The following is a 16245-nucleotide window of genomic DNA, read 5'->3' on the forward strand; positions in this document are numbered from 1 at the left end:
AAGTCCACCCATAAACTTTTAAAGCGGAAAGGAATACAACTTTTTGTCAAAATGTTCACGCTCCTATACATTTATCCTTCAAGTCCACGTCATCATTTCTTTTGTTCGTTTAAGTTTAAACAATATTCAATTAGAAGAAAGAAAATGTTAGTTTTTTCAACAGACATAATCAAATTGGTAAAAAATATTTTTTATATATTTTTTTTAATTATGATGTCGATATTTATAATTAAATAACAATAAATGAAATATATATCACGACGTAATGGAGAAGAATGATAAACGTAATAAGATTAAGAAAATAAATGGCCTTTTTTACCATCCAATAATAATAAAATCTGAAGATTTTTTGGTTTGGAGATACCACTTTTAATTAATTCGATAATAATTATTGTTTTTTCTTTTATGATTGAAACCTTTTATCCAATAAGGTTTTTTACTAAGTTTCTTACTACCGTGAACATAACACAAGGAAGCGTCGTTTTACATTATCGTATTATTTATCACACCGCACATACAAATGTGATACGCATTTCTAGTTATTTGTTTATTTCCTCTATTCTGGTTACATTTAGTTTGACATTAACGAGCCCTAACGTTTTTATAACATCCGCTGGCAAAATTTCACGTGAATTTACTAGTTATTTTTTTTTCTTTTTGCCTGTTACTTTCTTTTCGTGTTTGTGTTGCTGCTAAAATCTAAATACTTTTAATACCTAAATTTTAATATAATATAGTAATTTCAGAAATAAACAATTGACCAGCTTGGTAATTGATTACGCTGAAAACTTCAGATCTCTGGGAGGTCTGGGAGGAAGCAATCATAGCGATGCTGTCCTCATCCTAGTACCAAGTTTCTCACTCTATACTCCACTTGTGTCATTCATTTAGTAATTTGTTTTTATAAGCTTTTTGTGTTAGGGGATTTTAAATATGAAAATATTTTACACATTAGGGATTATAAACTCCTCGACGATCCGCATAAGCTTTTAAATCCACAATCGATTCTTTTTCTACTTATTTACATTGAAATGACTGTTTTATTTGCCTATTAATACGAAGCTAATTTCGCTTTATCACTGTTTAGTGTAACGTCGACGTATCACAGTCGTGATGTCTCCCAATATATTTAGCACTCTTAGCCACGAATTTTTTGTGCCCTTTCATGCATTATAAACGTGACATGGTTCACGTGAATGATTTTTTAGTAAAATAACGTAATATTTTTATAAAAACATTTTTTTTTTTTTTTTTAGTTTTCCATCCGAATTCAGTTTAATATTTTCCTTAGTTCGCTAGAATTATAGCGGGGTATATATAAATAAAAAAAAATCTAAATTGATTGCGATAAAATATTTTTTAAGTGAAAGACAGCTTCTTTCATCTTAGCCAATAATATTTATGGTATAGATTCTATCATCAACACATTTTTAAATTAACTAAAAGTAATGTTTAAAATATGAATAGAATTACCAACATTATAGCATTTCAAATGTATTTTATAGAAAAAGGTACCATACAAGCGTGCGACTATATTTTCATTACTCCACTCTGATAACGAGGCTAAGCGCGGTGTTGAGTTCCGCTAGTCGACACGCAATGCCTCCAGAAATATATCATTTTAGTAAAAGTACTTATATTTAACTTCTTTTAAATAAATTTTAATTATTGAAATAAGCGGAACAAAGGAAGCCTCTGCTATTTTTCGCAGAAAGCATATAATTTTCTGTGCCATGGGAAAAAGTGGTCGACATAACAGAAGTCTTATTTTTATTTATATATTAAAATTTCAATTGAAAGTAAAGTGAGCTTATATTGAGAACAAATCATTTACCTATTTTACTAATTATTTACTTAATTCTTTTAGTATTTTGTATTACAATTGATTTTTATTGATCAAACATAAGCCAATTCAGGCCAGTTGTGGCGTGAGGTGTGACTGTAAACTCGACAAGTTGGGGGTCGTTTTCCAGTCAAGGAAATTTGATATGTTCTGATAACGGGGCAAAGCGCGGCGTTGAGTGCCGCCAATCAACACGCAATGCCTTCAGAATTCACGGAAAGTGGGGAACGGAAGTGTATTAATGAGAACGGAGTGTCTTAACACTAGGTTCCCACGTTTCCTCTGTCTACCCTGCTATATGGGAAATACAGTAGGAAACTAAAACAAATCTAAGAAAGGAATCGTATAATATGATGCAATATAGTAGCAGTGGGTTCTGTATTTTTATCATGGCTTACGTTATTTGTGACGTACATCGTAATGTTAGTTTTCTTGATATAATTGAAAATGCTTTAATTACACGCTGAGATCACTAGATTTTAAAGCCCGAGTATTTATTAACGCATGAAAATATATATAAAACATTAAATGAAATTAAATCAGCTTCACGCTGTATCCCGCACACAGCAGAGTAGGCAGAGGGAAGCTAATGTTAAGACACTCCGTCCCCCACTTTCTGTCGAATTCTAGAGGCATTGCGTGTCAAGTGGCAGACCTCAACTCCGCGCTTTGCCTCGACACCATAGATAAGAAATGGAAATATAAACGTAAATAATTATTTAACTTCCTCGAGTGGGGATCGAACCCACGACCGTCGTGTTACATTCACACCCTTGTGCCACTGCGCCAGGACGGCCTTAAAATATATGTATGAACTTAAAACTTTTAAAAGTACTATATGCTTAATAGAAAAATGAATATAGGGTTTATTTTAGAAATATTCTTGTACTATATGTATTTATATCTGAAAAGGTGACTGACTGCTCTACCTGCTTTCAGCTCGGAGTATTGTAAATTTGGACTTCAAGTTTGGCATGTAGACTAAAAGCTAGCTGAACGTCAGCCAAGAAACAATATTTTTGCTGTTCAAACTGAATAGAGTTGAAAATTTTATCAAAAGATATATTTAAAATCTTATTCTGTGAGTTAATTGTCTATGTTGTTAATCGTCTCTAGCTCATTTCCACTTACATTTTCAACGAATCATTGAAATAGTTTTTTTTATTTAATAAAAAAACTACTACATACTTATTTAAATATACTGTAATTAAAAAAATATCATATTCAAAACATATTTTTTCAAAAAAAAATTAGTGAAAATGTGCCTTTTAGAACTAAGATAATTTATGATGATGTACATTTTTTACTTCTTAACCGTAAATCCCACTCGATGAAATAAATCACACGAATAGCTATCAAGCCTGTCATAAATCAATCATCGTATAACAACTAAGAAATCGTAAAAGTGCCAATTTTATTTTACGAAACAATGTGAGGATAGCACGAAAATATCTTTCGCTATGGACCAAGGCTGACAAAATCATTTCTGAGTCAACCAAAGTTAAATATATATTTTTAAAATGACTTTTAATACTATATAATACTAGCGACCCGCCCGCGGCTTCGCCTGCGTGAACTACGTTATTATTAATTTCTGTCTCCATGAGTACCTACGTCCTATAAGTGACGTCCATGCAAAATTTGAGACTCTTAGTATTTGTAGTAACGAAATTTCATACAAACTTCCAACCCCAAAAACAACCCCTTAGAAGTCGAATATTGCAAATTCCCATGCACCTACGTCCTATAAGTAGCTCCTATGCAAAATTTCAGATTCCTAGCACATGTAGTTTCTGAGATTCGTGATGAGTGAGTGAGTGACCTTTCGATTTTATATATATAGATTATAGAAAATTTAAAGTATCGGCTTAGAATCAATAATAAAAAAAATTATATGTTGGTTGTAATAATATTCCACCTGACCTCGTCTGTATAGTCATATTCTATTCAATTGTAATCTAAGTTGATGATATACTCGTTTGTACCTAAAGAATTAAATTTTCAAAAGCTGACGCTAATTATTTTTTTGTTTTAAGAGCCAAAAGTTATTTGTTTATAAAGATTAATATTATCTTTATAAGTGAACTTTACTGAACTTTATAAAAAGCTAATCTACAAAAAATTTATTTAAAATATTTCTTCTATACTATAAGACAGACACACACAGGTTTTCTACCTGGCGGCAATTTAAATATTATGTACTTCTTTTTTTGCAAAACTACTTGAATAGCATGACTAAGACTTTCAACCAATTTAATTGAATAAGGAATCAATCATAAACCAATTAATGGTTCTCAGCAATTTATTTTACATATACTGATAAAAATATCAAGTTCAAAATACGCGTGAGAATATTAAATAATTAAAATATAGTTAAAAACAAAATGCAAATACATGAAAAATGTAACAAGATAATTTAAATAAACATGTTTAAAGTGAAAACCGAACAAAGCGAATGCCATCATCATTGAATTACGGCATTTCTCTAAAATTAAATTTCACATGTCAGGCCTCCGTCACGCCATTGTCTGTAAGAGCCTTTATGCAATTTCCTGTGAACAAGTTTATTATTGTATTCGCTTCACTTATATGTCGATGCTCCCAAATTATATATATTTTATATTATCTAAAGTAGTTTCTATATTTAATATAATAAATTCATTAATTACCCCACATATTATCAGGGTAGGTGGAGAGAACTTAGTGTCATGGCACTTTATTCCTTCCTATTCGCCGAATTTTATTCAGCTTCACTTACCTGGACTCATATACAGTTATAGTCATACTTCCTCACATATAGTAGGTAGGCCTAAAAATAAGAAATTATTCTATTACATATAATTAACTCTTCATTTTTATTGTTACAGGACGACGTCTCCCCCAGGAGAGCCACTGGTCCGCGCTCCGGCGGGCAAGCCACGATGTCCGCCAGCCATATCACGACTGAGGGTGGAGAAGGTGGAGGGTGGACTGGCAGTCGCAGGGGTAGTGGTGGCCGCGAACTGTCAAATCATCCTGCCTATATTCGGGTTCCTGTTTATGCTGGTCGGATGCGTGCTTACTGGTAAGATTGTGTTTTTTTACTCTAGTCCTAGCAAGGTATCTTTTTCTGGAGGCAGTGTGTCTTGGGTGGCAAGTGCTTTGCCTCGACACCAGAGCGAAGAAATAAAATATTTCATTTTCTTACATTTGAAGACATAATTATAGTAATAATAAGGCAACAAGCGTATATTTTTTTCTTAACCTTTTCCTACTATAAGTAAACGAATTTACCATCTTCACTTACATATATTATAATAAAATTATTATCAATTCAATATTACAGCAATGAGTCAAATGTGCTTTAACGATATGCATATAAGGGAACTTTCTATATTACCATGTGGGTGTCGCATTAATTTCAATTCATTAATTTTAATTTCTAATAGGTAGATATATAATGTTGATCATACATACATTTAAATCACTTTTAATATCTACACTTTTAATGTCTGTAAAGATATATCTATATAGGTGATAATAATATTATAATGCTGAAGACTTTGTTTGGTTGAACGCGCCAATCTCAAGAACTATTCCTTCTAATAATAAAACCCTTTTGTATTGTATAATCCACTTATCTTATAAGGCTACATGTCTCTAACCCACAGTACCTGCAGTCAAAGTTGTCTTAAGTCAGTAGCGTAGTGAGGGGGGAACAGGGGGGGATGGGCATCGTGCCCCGGGGGCTACTCCCTAAGGGGCGCCGAATGATCCGCAAACCTATTAAAATATATGTATTTAATCAAATACATAATACCATTTGATTTAATTATGTAAGAACCATTTATGTAAAGCTTAGATTGAGCCTAAGACTTATTCATTTATTAATTTGGGAGTATATTTTACATATGAAATTATATGGGTTCGTCAAACTACGCGGGCGAACCCACAGGTTACGCGGGCGAACCCCCAGGTTACGCGGGCGAACCCACAGGTCACTAGTTATTTACAAATTTAATATTAATGCCTGCAAATAATAAAACGATAATCGAATGAACAACACTAGATGATTTAATGGAGATTTCGAATTGCGCTTTCAACAGTTATTGACAGAGTACTGAATAATCGAATTTATTTGAACCAATTTGTATTGTTTAATTTAATTTTGATTGTATGAAAGTGGTTTTGTATCACGTATTTATTTGTATAACGTGTGATTATAATTATTGTTTTAGTTTGAAATTTCAAATTAAATTTATCGTTTTGTTATATACATTATATGGAATATATAAAAAAGTATATCAATGCAATTTTTTTTTTATATTATTTTTTATAATAAGGGTAGAAGGAACCTATTGTTAGGACACTATGTTCCCTACTTGCCGCCCAACTTACGAGACATTAATTAAAGATAATAATAAATAGAATCCGATACCGAATTCCTTACAGTCAGACGGTTCACTCTTGAGCAATGGCGGTTTGTTTCTTTTTTTTATTAAAATAAATATTATAATATTCTTCGCAAAGATTTATTAAAATGATATCCAATCTAATCAATCAATAAAAAAACTCTGCATCTTCACATCTCAAACTCAAATGGCATGACGGATTATGAAACCCTCATTAATCTTATACATATAATTCTGGCAAATGGAAATCTTACTTTGATGCATACAAATTGAATCAATACAATGGACTTTGGGCACATATAACTTTTTTTAGCGTCACGCTGTATCACACAGCAGGGTAGACACAGGGAGCCTAGTGTTCAAACACTACGTTCTCAATTTTCCGAAGAATTCTCGAGGCATTGCTTGTTGAGTGAGAGAACTGAACGGCTCGTTTTGCCTTGACACCAGAACGAAGAATATTTCAGTTCCTCGAGTGGGAATTGAACCCAAAACCAGTCACGTTTACATTCACAGTCACTTTGTGCCTCTGCGCCACGACTAGCCTCACGATTGATTTGTATAACAAATTTAAATTAATTACATAACAGTAGGTTTAGAACTTTAAATGCACTGCAAAACCTCGTGTTTCATGTTAGTTCTTGGATCAGGTTTCTATTAACACTAGAAGTGCCGAAGATTGATACCCCCCTTGAACCGCCGTCGTGACAAATTTGTCCCATTCTACTTATTATGTTGATTGTTGGTATAATACAAAAAAAATATTATTAAAATAATTCGTAAAATATGTAGACCATCTTTAATAATCAATTCTTATTCTGTAACAAACATAAAAGTACCAAAAAATAAAACACAAAGAAAGAATCAAATATTTCTAATACGTTCTAAGGTCGTGACAACTAACTGAATAACTCTTACAAAATTATAAGTTTTTGAAATTAGTTAATATTATTAGTAGGCCAAGTAATGCATTAATATATTCTTCATCAGATACATCACAGATGATTTATAACATTGTGTGGTAATGCCTCCAGAATTCTGCGGAAAATGCCAGCGGAGTGCATAGCACTAGGTTCCCAGGTTCCCTCTACCTACCCTACAATTGGCCACATTTGGTATCAAGTGTTTTTTCTGAAATTCAAGCCTAGCTTAGTCATCCTTTCATCTGATACCTCACTTGGACTAGCGGCAAAATTTTGTATTGACACCAATTTTACCCCACTTTTCAGGCTATTATTTTTTAAGACTTATAAATAAATGTATAGTTTTCAGATTTTTTCCTGTACTAGTACTACATGTAGATGCTAGCTGCCAAATTTCATAATTCTAAGTTATCTGAAAGTACCTTATTAATTTGATTCTCTTTATAGTGTCGAAATACATGTTTTTTACTATATAAATGGTCATATCTTTTTTTAAGGGCGCTTTTTCAGGAAATCAAGGGACTGTAGATCGTCATATAGTTGATATTCATATACTCATATGAATATCAACTCGATTTCTCCAAGCATTCCTGAGATAAAGGCACAGACAGAAGGATGGACAAAAAAAATGATCTTATAACGGTTTTTTTTCCATAAAAGCTACAGATCCCTAAAAACTTAGGCATTGACTGCTAAACCTACTATTCATTTTTTTTCCGGCCCCGCGTCGCCCTTTCACCTCCACCTCGTCCCCGAGGCATGAAAATATGTCAAATGATACCCTCAAATAATAAAATAATAATGGCGGGACAAAAATGACCCAGCGGCAGTTCTAGGTAGACCTAATTTTTTTTCAAAAAGTATGACTGCTATAAAATTATTTATATTTTTAATTAAATAAAGGTGTAAAATTGGTAATAGTAAAAAAATTTCATCTACATAAATTAACAAATAAAAAAGTTATATACAATTAACCTTGCGTTTGGGTCAAAAATGGGACGGCGGCGCTTCTAGTGTTAAAGTTCATAATATTATTTTGAACGTGTGAAATGTTTTGAAAATTGTAGGTTCAAAATTGAATCATGATTCAACGTAATGTTGAATCATTTTATTTATGGTAACTTGTTTTGTTATTTGGCATGCAATGTATGGAGTGTACAAAAAGTAGCTTTTCACTCTCAGAAAGGACCTAGTGTTAATACAGTGACTTCTCCGCTTTCTTTCCGCCCGTTTCGAGGCACCGTTTAGCGCAATGGAAGGTAGTATATGAAGCACTAGGTGGGCAACAAACCTACAACTATCGTATTTATAGTCAGACACTGATCCTTAGAGACTTTTAGTATTGTAAATGCTTATAATTCTATTCTACATCCAAATTGTAAATTTCCAAAAAAAAATAAATAAGTTAATCAATAAATTATTTATCTGTATTAAATATTTCTATAATATTTAAAAGATTCAGGTGAAAAGCACAATCGTGTGTCTCTTAAACCGTTATATTTCATAATTTACATTTTTGTGAAAATATATAAGAACGAAGACTTGGCTGAGTGCTTATTAAATACCAAATCTGTATCGAGAACAATGAATCCATTCATAATTCAGAGTTTTTTTCATACAAAAGATCTTTAGAGATGTACCTACCATATAATATTATGTAAGTACTGCTTATACCGTTTCTTTTATTTACAAAAAGTACTTTTTAGCATTTCAACAAGAGCAAGCAAGATGCAAACAAGCATCTTGTGGATTTTTATAGAAGAATGTCGCTTGTTTATACTTCGCTGTTTAAAAGTGACTTTTGTTTGTATACGAGTCGTAGCTCGCAACTTCATTTCCGTGGACTATAAAATGTAAAATTATATTATTTCCATTCCTGGAAATCAGGAATTCCTCTCTTAGTGCCTAAAAAAGAATTTTAATAATTACAAAGATTTCATACATTTATTGATATTTTATCGCGTTGTTCCTTAATTAATATTTGACCAGATTAACTTAGGGTATCATCTAAATAAAAATGTGTCTGTCGGGGTATGAAACTCACGGGTCACTGTATCATAAGAGGAGAGAGATGTCACCATTTTTGCTCTAGTTCTTAGTACTTCGCATTCACTTATAAAAAAAATACTTGACGCTAATGAAATAAGCAGAAAAAACTTAGTTTTAATACACTCCATTGCCCACTTTTCGCCAAAATTTTTTGGATATGCATATTAAGTAACACATCTTAACACCGTGGACACTAGCACGAAGAACGAGACAATTTACATAATTAATTCCCTGAAGTAGAAATCGAACCCACAACCGCTAATAAAATATATATATTATTATACTAGATTCATATCTACTACACCTATAATTAACGTAACTAAACACCCACTTATGTATATTACAGCTGCGTCGTACCGCGGTTGCGGTGAGAACGAGGAGCCCGACCACTACGCCGCAAGGATCGCGTTCACGGGCAACTCGCGGGTCCTCGGGCCTGTTTGCATCGTCGCTGGTGCTCTTATGACTATAGCTGGTGAGTTATCTTGTTTTTATTATTGATATGTGTTTGTGAGAGATGTTTGTTCCGGTTTAACGCAAAAACTATTAAACGGATATAGATTAAACTTTGCAGTAATATATGTAGCTGACGCGTTAGAATAACACACAGAGTCTCGTTGTAAGGATTTTGTATAAAGTAACTATAACATAAGAATAAGCGGGCGAAGCCGCGTTGGGATCGCTAGTATTATAAATTTTCCATTTTCCATGATTAATTATTATTTAGATATATTAATTGTTATTAAGTTTGGTAAGTAAACTTTTTGGAAGTATATTAAGATTAAGCAACTTTACAAACTTACTATTAAAATAATACACATATGAATTCAAAGTTTATTAATTATACAAAATTTCTATTGAAAATGATATTTGACTAAATGCAATTGCTAATGCTGCAACTCTTATTTAGAAAAGAGTTTATCTATAAGGTATTTGCAATAATAAATATTGCAATATAGTGCAGAAGCAGTCATAATTCGTCGAGATCGAGTTAGATAAATCTCTTCTTGACACAAAATATGACAGATTACCAAAGTTAGAGAAACTACTATAACTTCGCACTAGAACATGCCTTGAATAATACGTCCTAACTGCAATAAACGTATACAGTATAGTATATACACATACGTAATTTAAATTGTTAGCCTTACGCTATATTCTGCGCATATAGACAACATAACAATCAAATAAAAGCATATAACAATATTTGCCGCCTAATTTTCATAATATTGTGTCTTTATCTTGTTATCAGAACGAAAAAAAAGAAAATATTAAATAATTCAATCCCCAAAGTGGGATAGAACTCACAACCGTCACGTTAACAATCACACACTCCGTCACTACGGTCTCAAATGTATAATATACTACAATTATTTCTCACGCCAAACAACTTCTACATTTAAAAAATATACAAGTATATTTTTGCTTATTTTCTGTCCTGTCATTTCAAATTCCATACTTATTGATGCACATTTAAAAAAACATTAAAGTGATGTGACTGATTCTAAGAAAGAGGCATAATATTACCGGTATTAAAAGATAATGGGATGGTTTCGGTATACAAAAACCTTGTATCTGCATCGGATTTCAACAGATTGGCACTTCGAGGAAACGATGCATAAAATCCGAACTATTATAATGCAATTAATTGTTAATTTAGATTTAACTAAAAGATTATTATACGTATCTAATATATATATTAGTAGTGTTTTGCTGCATTTTTTACATGAGAATTCTTAACTAATGTATGACATCATCTCAGTTGGGTGTGACGGTTATTTATATTGGAACTCCCGGATCTGGGGGAACAGAGTGCAGCTTTGGGTCCTACTATACAAATGCAAAAAGTGTTTTTGGGTAGATTGTAATTGAAGGTGTCAGGTGTTAGAAGATGAACAAAAATAATTTTTTGGAGACGATTTCGATGAATATTTGGAACATATTACGGGATGGCGTTTGAATATTAATTAATTTAGTAAGTAAATAAAAAGGTCCCTCAAAACATTGGTTGTTAATAGACTCTGTCTTTGAAATAGCATTAAATATCACATTACTACCTGAAACATTCTTAACCCAATGAGACTGGCCTTAAATGGTATAATAATGCTTAATAGTTATGTCAATTTGCTGATGATATCTAAATTCTGAACTATTTAATATAAGGTTGGGATGTAAAGTTATAAACTCCCTCAGGTTTAATTAAGTTTCTAACGAGTTTAACCTACATCTAAAACTTATTATATTAAACCGAATATTATCTTACTGGAACACGCTTCGCATCATCTATCGATGTAATGTACCTGTAGGGTAAACAGAGGAAACTTGGCGTTAAGACACCCCCACTTCAGTTCAGTTCCCCACTTTCTGCTGAATTCTGGTGGCATTGCGGGTTGAGTGGCAGAACTCAACGCCGCGCTTTGATTCGACACTAAAGCGAAGAAATTAAACTGTTAAATATTTAATTTCCTCAACTAGGAATTGAACCCAACAACCTATCTCGCGAGTCACACGCTTGTGTCCCAACGCTACGACCGACTCTATTTATTATTTATAATCGTATTTTATAGGTCGGATAGAATAGGCGGAAATTGCAGAACAATCCTTTAATTCTTATAATCAAAAATAAACAACATAATATCAATAAACTTTATCTTTTTTAAAATAATAAATAATATTTTTCAGTTTTAGTGTTTATAGTGATGTAGAGTTAAAAGGTCGCACGTTTATACCATTAACCTATTTAACGAAGTTTATCAAAACATTTTGCTGAATGGTGCTCATTTACATATCAATTGCTGTTAATTAGGTCGCGATAAGTTCATAGCATACATGTGTACGTTTTAGTATAAATAATATAATTAAATTTTATTTTCAAAGAATAATAGAAAGTATAAGTGGAGAACGGAGGGCCGTAATATTGGGTTTCCTTCTGCCTATTCTGTTATTTTGTTATTTGGGGATACAACGTGCAGTGAAAAAATAGAAACCATAATAGTGGAATTTAGGAAAGAATATTCTTAATTTTTAAAAACTTTACTATTTTCATTGTTAACATTATGAATTTATTATGAATTTCCTCACTAAGTCTTCATCAACATATGAAAATGTATTGGATTGATAAAAACTTAGTGAAGAAATACTTTAAAATATATAATATATCAAAATATTATTATCGCTTTTCTCGGCAAAACTTTCATTCGATAATTCGAAAGTACTTGCAACAGTTTTTTTTAAATGCAATCTTTTCCCCCGAGTAGGATTCGAACCCTCAATCACCACGTCCACATTGCGTCAAAATGGCTTCAATAGCTATTTTTTCGATTTCCTACATAATATTATATGTACGAGAGTGACTCAGAAGTTTATTATGTGCTACTCAGCTTAAATACTTGATATATTTGGTTACATTACTACAATTGTACTTTATAGGTATCGTACTATGTATGTTGATGCGCGCAGCACAACGCAGACAACGCAGGCTGGCCTTCCATTGTCCCATTCACGGTGACTTTTATCCGCTGAGTCCACAAAATAGCAGGAAATACTCAAGTAAGTTATATTTTATAAGTAAACTTTGTGACGAAAAAAATATAGTTGTTTAAAAAAGTACAAATACTTTAAATTTATAAATTATTTTAATATTTTTTTGACCTGTTTATGGTTTATGTGATGTAAATATATTACTTACCCGACATACCCAAAATACTATAAACCTAAGAAGTATTTTACTCCCATATACCACTATTATTTTGCATATAAATATTTAATATTTTAATTTCTACATAAGGTGATGGTCTAATATTAGTAACTTTATATAAAATTTGTATTATCAACCATTTTGCTATACCCTGGGGAACCCTGTAATATGACAACAATATGAACCAATGGGACATTACATTTAGAAATAACAAATATCTATAATTTTTCAGACATTTTAAATTAAAAAATCAAAATCTCTTGACTTTTCAGATAGCCCGACAGGCCTATACCGCTGGCTACGAGGCTGGCTGGGCATGATAGAGGAAGGCGAGAGTCCGCGCTGCCCGCGCTCAGCGGAGCCTGCATCGCCGGCGCGTGCTGACGCACCGTGCCCGCCGCCTTTACCTTTCTTAGTTCCTAGTGATTCTGTTGTGTGAGTATTTATTTTCTTATTTATTTATTTTCCCAGGAATATAGTAAATAATTAAATTATAAAATTAATATAATTCATGCACCATTCAATAGGACACTTCCTCAAAATATAGAACTTAGACGTATTTCATTATCTTTTAGTAAAAAATAATAATCATAATCAATAAAATACTTTACTTTCAATTACAGTGGCATGGCGTCAGTACTCGGAGCGCCGTTAAGCCCCGAGCAAACTTTCGGATCCATAAAATCGCTGGCGATATCTCGAGAAGTCGCTAGCTTTCCGCTATCTAGGTCACCCACACCGCCTCCGCTAAGGTAACACTTAATTATATATTCATTGTTTAATATTTATAAATTCCTTTGATATTTTATAACCAGTTATATAGGAACTCTATTTGTATCTAAGATAAGATAACAATTTTTAATTCTATACATTTCTTTTCAGTTATCCGTCATTCAAAGATGACACAAAGATAATCGAGAATATACCGAACTCCGTTCCACATTCGGACTTTGACTGTGGCACGATAAACTATCGAGTTGTCGAATGTAAGCTCACGACCACAGATGAAATAAAAACTCACAGTGCGCCCCACCCTAGTATACACACAGACAATAAATATATAGATAACAAATGCACAGATACAACAGAAAAACAGAGACCTTCAACAGTGTGCATCGTTATACCAGACGGCAAGGGCTAATATTTGTATGAAAGTGTTCATGTTTTGGCAAATGATTGGTGTTTTATAAAAGTTTGTAGTGCTAGACGACTAGTTTATTTAAGGTCGTCCAAAGAGACCATTCCATGGATGTGTGGTTTATTTTTTTTATTAATGGCTATTTCCAATCTGCTCAATCACGTTGGTCTTCCGCTGTCGCTTTCTGAATTCAAAATTGTTATATCTATTCGATGTTGCACTACAGATTTGCTATTAATTTTTGACAATGCATTTATTTCTAATCTATTTTCGATGCACTTTGTTTCACGTATATAGATTGATCAAGTATTAATTGATTGAATGAATAGACAAGTTTTATATCACCTTTGTCCTAACACAGAAATAGTTCGAATGTCTTATGCGAACTAATACACTTTTACAGAATAAAACTATTTTTCAATATAAACATTTGTAAAAGCACATTTCAATTTGCAATTTCAAAACCTTTAATAGTTTTAATAACCTGTATTGTTTATTACTTATCTTTAAATTTACTCAAGCACTATACTACTATACTAGTCTACTGGTTGAAATTTACTTCAACAGAACTACACTAACACCCAATCCTAGACTGACAATATTTTAATTTATGACATATATTTAATTATTAGTCATACAAATTGTATCTCACTTAGGGTATATTCTTTTTACAATTATATTGTCAGTCAAGTCAGTAGCAATTAATGTTGTGATTCTGTAAAACACTGTTCTTGTAAATGGTCTCGTACGATTTTTGGCTCAGTAGGATAATGTTGTTCCTAATTTAAATATGTTAGTATCTATGTTCATTTATTGTCGTTTAAAATGTACTGTTGTTGCTAGATATAAGCCAACAGTCAAAGGACACCAAAAAATAAATACCAACCTATTTATTGTACTGTTAACAATGACGTATGTAATATTATTAATTATCTTAATATTACCAGCTTGATCTAGCAACATCTGATAAATAATTTAGATAAATATAATATTCGTCTTACTGTAAGAGACAGAAAGAAGAAAGAAGAAAGTAGAAAGAAAGTAGAAACTATCATACTATATATAGATATAGACCCGAATTGTGATATTTTTGTTTACGTAGCATTACTAACTCTGTCATTGATTAATTTTCTATAGTTTATGGAATGTTTAATTTGATAATAAAAAACCTGTTTTCTCATTTAATTTGGGGAAGGAGCCAAAAATGTTGCCAAATTGCATAGTTCACGTCCATGAATACCTTTTTGTATATTTTAAGAGGGTTGAGCATCTATGAATGATATTGATGATTAATTATTTAAAAACAAAACATTAACAATTTATATATATTTTTTTTCTATAAAATTAAATATAGTAATACAAAATCGTTTGATTTTAATCGATTTTGATATCATTCGTATTTGCCCGTCCCTAGTTTTATTCAATAATATCGTGCTCACAAAAGACAATGTTACGAATGTGAATGTTTAGACGTAGTACGTACGTACATATAAGCGTAGATACGTAGGCTAGATATTTAAACAATTTTGTTTTTGTGATGATGGCATTTACTGGCCGTGTTAATGGAGATTAAGGTTTTTTATAATACATAGATAAGTGCCACGCCTAAGTAATCTACTATATTATATACTATAATTAATTAAGCTTATTTAATATTGTTATAGATGTAAGAAAGTGAAAATACAAATTTGGTTTAAAATTGAGTTTCTGATTTATTCTAACCTGCATTCTCAAGTATTTCTAATAAATAACTTAAAGCGAAGGAGATGTATCATAGAAGAGCTTTAATGAGATTTTTAAAGATAATCTTTAGATTATCAGTATTCCATTATTTTTATAGAGCTTTTGCTATTACATTTATTAGTTATTTAGTTATACATATCAGCTTCACGTTGTATCCCGCACACAGCGGGATAGGCAGAGGGAATTTATTATTAAGAGACTTCGTTTACCATTTTACGCCGAATTATGTAAGCATTGGGATAGCGGCGGAACTCAACCCTGTGCATAGCAGGGTATGCAGAGGGAACCTGGGAATCTAGAGTTAAGTCTTTGTTTCCATTAAGACAGTCCCGTTACCGCCAAATTTTGCATGTCCTCGAGAGGGAATCGAACTCAAACGTTTATAGTCACATGCGCAAGACTGGCCTCATTTTGAGTCGATTAGCCAGATATTGATCAAATTTTAAGAGAGGCCGGTCCCA

At 32.1% G+C, this 16245-nt stretch overlaps 1 protein-coding gene across 2 annotated transcripts in view; it reads left to right on the forward strand.

Annotated features, from left to right (window-relative positions):
- The window catches only part of LOC146538368 (uncharacterized), a 79475-nt gene extending 63735 nt beyond the window's left edge, over nt 1–15740 (forward strand). For both annotated transcript variants that reach the window (XM_085186515.1, XM_085186516.1), the window contains exons 2-7: nt 4711–4907; nt 9553–9681; nt 12636–12755; nt 13176–13338; nt 13527–13655; nt 13786–15740. In XM_085186515.1, the coding sequence (XP_085042641.1) occupies nt 4711–4907; nt 9553–9681; nt 12636–12755; nt 13176–13338; nt 13527–13655; nt 13786–14044 (997 nt within the window). In that variant the 3' untranslated portion in view covers nt 14045–15740. The remainder of the gene's footprint in view (nt 1–4710; nt 4908–9552; nt 9682–12635; nt 12756–13175; nt 13339–13526; nt 13656–13785) is intronic.
- Nucleotides 15741–16245: the final 505 nt, after the last annotated feature.

Source organism: Heliconius melpomene, chromosome 6 (genome assembly GCF_056956725.1).
Source record: "Heliconius melpomene rosina isolate 202511_hmr_F chromosome 6, ASM5695672v1, whole genome shotgun sequence".
In the NCBI taxonomy this organism is placed as follows: Eukaryota; Metazoa; Arthropoda; class Insecta; order Lepidoptera; family Nymphalidae; genus Heliconius; species Heliconius melpomene.